Source organism: Puccinia triticina, chromosome 14A (genome assembly GCF_026914185.1).
Source record: "Puccinia triticina chromosome 14A, complete sequence".
NCBI classification, from domain to species: domain Eukaryota; kingdom Fungi; phylum Basidiomycota; class Pucciniomycetes; order Pucciniales; family Pucciniaceae; genus Puccinia; species Puccinia triticina.
In genome coordinates this window covers 2,893,195-2,900,819 of record NC_070571.1, presented here as the reverse complement: position 1 = coordinate 2,900,819, position 7,625 = coordinate 2,893,195, and the positions used below count along the sequence as shown (strand labels likewise).

Here is a 7,625-nt window from a genome sequence, read left to right as displayed (position 1 = left end):
GACGGCCGTGGCGCCCAGGAGGCGACCGTTGTGGCGCCACCTCGTCATGGGTCACCTCTTCGCCATGGTGGCGCAAATTGTGGTCCTTGTGGCGTCCTGGGGGCTGAAGAATACGGCCGCGCGATCGTGGCGCCACAGCCTTTTCGAATTCGCCCCGCGGTTTACCCGCGAATCAAAGACATCAGTATCACACTAGGGACAGCTGTATAGTAGGCCTCTGTATCGCTTTAACGCGGGCGAGGCAGTTGAACATCCTGCAGGGCGTCCCGGAGGCAAGCAACTGGTTGTCCAGAGGGCGTGTAATTCTGGGTTTCTAGAAATACATAGCCGTAGCTCGCTTTTGCCTCTTCAACCTTCACACCAACCAAAAATCCCAAAACGCTTGAAATCTTCACCACCAGTATGTTTGCAGCCGGTGCGACCTGGAAGCTATACGTTATTTCGGCCGTCATTGCTCTGGCCGGCCTACCCGCCGTCCAGCTTGCCGAAGTCCAGGGACACGCCCTTTCACGAAGAGCCCCGACACCGAGGGACGGAGTCAAAGCAAATGGTCCCGTACGCTGTGGACGCAGCTGGAATACTCAACCATATCCAACAAAAGCTCCACCAGTGGTAGGGCGCCCTGAGCGTAAGCTTACAAATCAAGTGATTGTTTTTCTGAAGGGAGTTGCTCAAGCTCTATCTCCCTCAAAACCCAGCATTGAATTTGGCTACATCATGTAGAGGGGACGATGGTCTGGGTTACCTGTGCAACTTCGACTCATGTCATCAGGCCGAGAAGCAAAGCAGCTACCATAGGTCGAAGACCGAAACCTATCATTTACCTCGTAAGTTCGATTTTTCATTAGAATCATGGTTAAATTTTCGACAGTGCCAAACTAAGACTAACAATCGTCTCCTCCCCTTAATACTCTCTATTGTCTCATCATCCGTCAGTCGAGTCTCTTCGCTTTGTAGGATGCACACGGTACCGCAATGCTAACGAGAAAGGGCCACTCCAATCGAAAGTAGAATTCATGCATCCACACCAAATCTGGCCCGACGATGGATCTGGAAAGATAGGTGCGTGATTTATGTAGCTCTCATTTTGGCCATACGTATAAAGTAGCTCTGAAGCTCATCCCCTATGATTGGAAATCTTCGGGCTGTATGTAGCGGTCATGGGTGTCGACGTGGCCAGTGGTTGGAACTATCCAAAAGACAGCATAGATCGTCGGCATGAATGCTCGAAACTGGAACCAGTCAACAACCGCAGACCGGGTGAGCCCAAGCTTTGAATCCTGAGCCATACCAAGGTCATTCTGCTAAAATTGTGTACTTACTTCCACCTTCCCAGTGTGTGATGAATGCATTCACCATACCTTCAAAGAGGTCGCCCCCCCTGCAATCCCGAAAAATTAGTCTGCTGGTCAGATGCATACGGCCACCCCAATATTCTGATTCACAACACCGTCCATCTGTCCTCGTCAGAGTTGAAGCGGCAAGGCTACAAAAACAAAATATACAAAGCTACTAAGGGACTTTCTGTGGATCTCACAAGATGGAGGGCTGCAGCGAGACCATGTGGATTTCGAATGTAGGGACCGATATGGAGGTCTTTTTTTTTCTTTTGAATCTTTCCCAGAAATCTTCTACTTGAAGAGTATGCAATTGTAAAGGAAATGTAAATACCAAAATTGAGGACTTTCTTGAAAAACTTGTGAGCCTCAGGTCACCAGGGTCATTTTTCTCCTGAGCAGGGGACGCTGCTCGGAGGGGCTGTTGAGCTCGACGTGAATATTTACATGTTGCTGTGGTGCGTAGCTGACGGGGGATGTCCTGACCGGAGTCATCCCGGGTGGTTGAGTTAGGGCTGTGTACGTCGGAGTGTCGGCCTCGGGATCTTCTTGCAGCTCCGCTGGTGTTCCGGGCGGGCGATAGACTCCGCCACAGAAAAATATTTAATCAGCCCAGTCGGAGTTCTGAAAACCCCCAGAACATGAACAACGATGGTCTCCCTTCAGCCCTCATCCAAGAGTAGCACCTCAACCAAGTCCAAGCCAGCATCGTCTCGCTCAAGGTCAGCAAACAAACAGAATGAGGAAAAAAAAACATATCACCCACTCCGCTAACGAAGCCCCCTTCTCTCTTCCGATCTGTCCATGCGATGCACAGTTCATCGACGGTATGTTGATATTCTCGATCGTCTCGTCCTGGCAGATCGCACCACTAACTATCTATCAAGATTCTGTCTTTGTTTTTACAAAAAGGACCACCGCAACCAGCAGCAGCAGCAGCCCGTGCCGAGCTCACCCACCAAAAAAATCAAACTCAGCCATCTACCTGACTTCTCAAACCAGTCCACCCAGATGCTGCTCAAGAATGGCAAGAACAATCTGCCCGACTCAATCGCCGTCACCAAAAAAGTGCATCTTGATTATTATTATCTTTATACCCTTTCAGACACTCAAGCTGACGCTCCTCCGACTGATCCACAGAGACTCAAGCCCAAGAAACGGCCGCCAACTACCACTCCGGGAGCGCGGAAAACCCCCGCCAAAAAAGCCCGATCACGCTGGCTGTTCTCCTTCCTGCTCCAGGTCCTGGTCTGCTATCTCGGCCTGGCCTACTTCTACTTCTGTCCCAAAGACCCGAGCTCGAACCCGGTCGTCTGTCGGAACCTGGCCGAAGTGCATTGGGCACTGGAGCCCCACATTTCCCCCTATCTCGACCAGCTCAACAACCAGTTCCGGTACCCCCTCCAGAAACGGGTCGACCGGAAACTAAGGCCTGTCTACGAACACTATCTCCTCCCCACCTGGTCCCATGTCCAACCCCAGCTATCCGCCACTCTCCGGCTCTCAAAGCAGCTCGTCCGCCAGTCTGGACTGCTCGAGCAGGCGCACACTCTCCAGAGCACCTACTGGACACCCCTCATGGACCATATTAACCAGCGATACGAGCAGAAACTCCAGCCACACATCCGGTACACGATCGAGCAATCCAAACAAGTCTACAACACGCTCCGGAACTCACGGCTGATCGGCGCCCTGAAGACCTATCTGCCCCATCTGCGCGCATTCCTGCTCCACAACCTCATCCAGCCCGTCCGCCACACCGTCCTACCGGCCCTGATCGACCTCTACCGCCACCATCTGCACCCCCTGCTGGCCCGTCTGGCCCTCAAAACGTACAACTATCTGCTCGTCGACGACTCCAATCTGCTCAAAGACCAGCTCGCCAATCTCAAGCGCACATACCGTCACCGGCTCCTCAGGCCGATCAAGAAACTCAGCCAGATCTACGTCACTCCCCAGATCGCTAAGATCGCCCTCAAGCTCAACGAGTACCGGGCCCGCAAAGCTGACTCTCCTGGTGGCATGTCTCCGAATGATCAGCATCACCAGAAATCTCCTCCTGTGGCATCGCATGTCCCAGATCCCATCGATAAGTCTGCGCCGTCTGATCCTCCCCTGCACTCCGACAATGACCACCATCTAGCCGCGACTCCAGCCGCCCCGTCTTCGGAAGAGCCCACTGACACGTCTGGTCCCCCCGTGAGCCCGGAAGACGATGACCACCATGCCCCATCTCCAACTCCAGAAGACACCTCGCCGTCCGAGCCTGTCATTGGCACCCAGAAAGAGTGGCCCGCCCCACTCGCCACCGAGCCTGACCTCGTGGACAAGGCGCTTGCTTCGCAGGACGAATTGGCCGACGAAGAAGAAGACCTTGAACAGTCTTGCCCCGAAGACTCTGCTCCGCAGCCGGAGGACCATGACGACCCGATACCGGAGGCCGAGGCGCAGGTCGTCGAGGAGCCGCTAGTCGAGACTGAGAACTTGTCAGTCGACATAGACGGTAACTTGTTTTCCCGGACCCTTCTCTTTTTTCCTGTGTAGTCAATGACGCGGCCTTTTTTGTTGGACAGAGTTCATGAACGAGATCGATGAGGAGATTGCCTCTGAAGCGAGCGATCCCAAAGCGAGTGCCTCAGCCACAGACGAAGCGGATGGCGAGCCGAAGAGCCGGTACACTCCGGAAGAGATAGCGCAGGAGCGGCAGCGCTTAGAGACCATCGCGGCGGACGGGTTCGCGCGGATCTGGGCGATGGAGGCTGCCCAGACGGCGGAGTTGGTGGCCGCGATCAGCGCCAAAAGGGACGCCTCGAACCTCGCGAAGCATGCGGAGATAGTGGGCAAGCAACGGACGGCGGGGTTGGAGGTTGAGCGCACGAAGGTAGTCGAGCGGCTCCGGCGCTGGCTCGAGCGCGCCCAGACGCTCGAGACCGTGCCCCCCGCCGAAACCGCGTCCAAAGCACAGCTCATCATCGGCAAGTCTAAGCACAAGTTCTTCGACAAACTCGTCGCGCCTCATCTGGCCGAACTCGACGGCTTCTCGGCTGCCCAATACCAGCTCGAGAGCGAGATTCTGGAGAGGGTCTGGGAGCCGATCGCGACCTTCGCCTCGGACTTCGAGTCCGAGTTCGGGTTCGGACTCACTTGGTTGGCCGACTCGTCTCCTCGCGATTGGACCGGTACGTCCCCCTTACCCCTCTGTTTTACTTATATGTGAGATGCTGATGAGTTTGGGCGTTTTGCAGTATACAACAAAATCAAGAAGGACCTCGATCAGATCAAGACCCAGATGCAGGCCCTCATCAACGGCACCTGGGTCCCGCCCACGGCGGCGGCCGAGGCGGAGGAGAAGAAAGGACGGGACTGGATGAGCGAGGTGCGGGTGCCGCAGTTTTTCGCCGACTTGGCGCGGGCGAAAGCCAAGGTGGAAGATGTGTATCAGGCGTTCGCGACGGATCTGGACCGGCTGTTGGGCGCGTTTCTCGAGAAGGTTTCGCCCCCGTCGACTGCCGGGCAGGATGATGAGGAGGCCGAGTTGGACGCGGCGGGTGGTGAGGAATCGGCCCCTGCTTCTGCAGGAGAAGAGGAAGAGGGGAGCACTGCTGATGAGCAAGTGGACGACGGCTCACCACGAGACGAACTCTAAACCCCACCCAAACTCTCGTACTCCCACTCCCGTTTCTCTCGCCCTTTCTTCTCCCTCCTCTCTTGCTCTGTTTTCACGAAACGTGCTCTTTTCTCGCCCGTTATTGACCCGTAATCCTCTCCCCATAAATCCCCTTCTTATGTCCTTTTTTTGTTGCTTTTTTGTTTTGTTTTTGTGGCTTGTTGAGATATGTGTGTGTGGGCATGGTGTGTATATGTGTGAGTGAGTTGTGAATCGACGAAAAGTTTAAACGCCTCTTCCTCAACATCTCTAGTTTCCCTGATCTCTCTCCCTGTTTTTTTTATATACAAATGCAATAAGCAAATGAACTCAAAGCAAAGCAAAAAGTGTGCGCTTTCTTATGACTGTGAGGGGGGGGGGGCGTATGCAAAAGAAGACCAGAAGAGAGAAGATAATGCAAGCCTGAACTTAACCCAAGTCCCTCGCTGCTGCGGGCGTCTGGTCTTGCGAAGCAAGCCTCCGATAGCCCTTGGCAGGAGGGACTTGCGCGCTATCGCCCCTTTTTGGCGTGCCAAGATTCTGAGTTTGGCTGGGTGGTTTCTTCAAACCATCACAGTTCCTTGCCCTCAGAACCTAAAGGCCTAAAAATTTGCTAGACACAAAGCCTCGCGTCTTGCCTATCATCCAATACAATCTGAGTTCTGTTGCACAACCTCTTCAAGTGCAAATAAATCATCCAAGTAACTCAAACCTTGGAGTTTACTGAAGTTGAGTAACAGAGAATACCTGTGCTCAATGAATTCATACACGGGTTTTTTTTTTTGACTTACAGTCAGCTCTCTGAGCCCTTGATTGCCGGCACAGACCGGCCATCGAGACCATACAACCCTCTGGATGACCGGTACAGACCGGTCATCGAGGGGATATGTACAACGCCCTGGATGACCGGTACAGACCGGTCATCGAGGGGATATGTACAACCCTTGATGACCGGTCTGTGCCGGTCATCGAGGGGACTCAACCTGACTGGTGGGTGCTCTTCGGAGACATCTGAGGTGGATTTGTTGTTGGGCATGTTGGGACAGTTTTTCCTAATGCTTGTTCGGGGGTTGCAGCCTTGGTTTCATCCATCTCTTCTCTACTCACCGGCACACTGGTGAGCACGTTCCTCAAACTAGCTACACCTTAGGGGTAATTGAATGCGGGCCTGTGCTCTGGCAATCTACCGATCTGCCTTACAGAGTCGGTTACTTTTTTGCAAGTAGTTTGGTTTGTTTAAGTTCTCAAAGAATATGTGTCGCAGTACATACATATAAAAAATTACAAGGCTCTTGAATAACATCTTGCCCTGACAAGCAGCCAAAAAATTTTTAGGAAAGGTGTTCTATGAAAAGTGCACAACAAAGAAAGTGAAAAGAGGCATGAAAAATCCAATCTCCGTGCGCCAACTTGGGGAGGTATGGTCTAAGTCCCTCCTGACGGAGGCTCGCTTTGCGAGTTCAGCCTACCCCCCGGGGGCCCGAAGTCTTGAGGGACTTTGTTAAGTTTGATGCAAGCCCGATGCGAGATGTCATTCCAAGGGAGAACAATGTTGTAACAGCTGCGCTGCTTTTAGCGCAGCGGTTTTTTGTGCCGCTGCGCTAAACGTTTTTTGTTTTCCCGTTGAGGAGAACATGAACCCCAGTGTTGCTAATTCAGACTAGAGATGGCCATTATCGATGCTGTAAGAGCCATGCTTTGCTACGAAAAGTGGCACTTTTGTGTAGCAAAGCACAAAACCACTGTTCTAGATCCAGAGTTGCTGTCAGTTGACATGCAGAAGCTCATTAAAGGCAGCAGGTGGTGCTTAGTTGAACCTTTGGCATAGGTTACTTCAACCAAGCTTCAATGCACATTGATTGTGCCAAGAAATATTATTATGTACTTTGGTGGTGTTTGAATGGCCATTATCCTGGAGCATCTGGAATAAATTAAAATTTTCAACTTGTTTTGCCATGAAGTCTGTGCTTGACTACATACAAGGAAGCAACTACTACGCTAATTACATTAGTGGCGCTAATTCTGTAGCGTAGTAGTTGGCTGCTAATGATTTTGGCTGTTAGTGTTAGCTGTAATACAAAGCCGCTATATCACGCTAACGCTAAATTACAGCTAAATTACAGCTAATTAGCTACCCATTACAGCTAAATTAGCTGTAATTTGCAGCTAAAATTACACTTTTCTCTCAAATACCTGTTAGCTTTAAATGTAATAGACTTTAAGCTACAATCTAGCGTAGCGGCCTCAAAAACCGCTAAGTTAGCGCTAATTACGCTAAACGTAATTTAATAGTTGCATCCTTGCTACATAGAACATTGGCAAAGGGAGACGCAAGGTATTTGCCATTGTCACAAGACATACTTGATTGCAAGATGTTGACACACATGGTTCCAGTCCTGAGTAATATAGACACAGGTAATCCCTACAAATGCCTTGTGAATTCCCTTCACCAGGAAAAAAAAGTATTCACTTGATGACAAGTGACATGATGCAGCTTTGGCTTCAGCTCCAACACTGCTCCAATGCTGCTCCTCTCCACCAGGACATCTCGGGCTCACATGACAGGTGTCAGGATCAAAGCACTCAATGTGAAAAAACCAGATGATGCTCAGCTTTGGCCCTGGCCCAGCTGATGCTCAGCT

General features: G+C 51.7%; 2 protein-coding genes across 2 annotated transcripts; both read left to right on the top strand.

Moving 5' to 3' along the window:
* Positions 1-402: 402 nt before the first annotated feature.
* On the top strand, positions 403-1,401 carry PtA15_14A281 (uncharacterized protein; the record flags this gene model as incomplete). Its single annotated transcript, XM_053162980.1, has 5 exons — positions 403-628; positions 699-827; positions 937-1,062; positions 1,156-1,260; positions 1,337-1,401. The coding sequence occupies 5 exons, from the start codon at positions 403-405 to the stop codon at positions 1,399-1,401; spliced, it is 651 nt and encodes a 216-aa protein (XP_053026952.1).
* A 587-nt stretch (positions 1,402-1,988) lies between these two features.
* Positions 1,989-4,983, top strand: PtA15_14A280 (uncharacterized protein; the record flags this gene model as incomplete). Its single annotated transcript, XM_053162979.1, has 6 exons — positions 1,989-2,059; positions 2,155-2,164; positions 2,250-2,405; positions 2,478-3,840; positions 3,911-4,516; positions 4,583-4,983. The coding sequence occupies 6 exons, from the start codon at positions 1,989-1,991 to the stop codon at positions 4,981-4,983; spliced, it is 2,607 nt and encodes an 868-aa protein (XP_053026951.1).
* Positions 4,984-7,625: the final 2,642 nt, after the last annotated feature.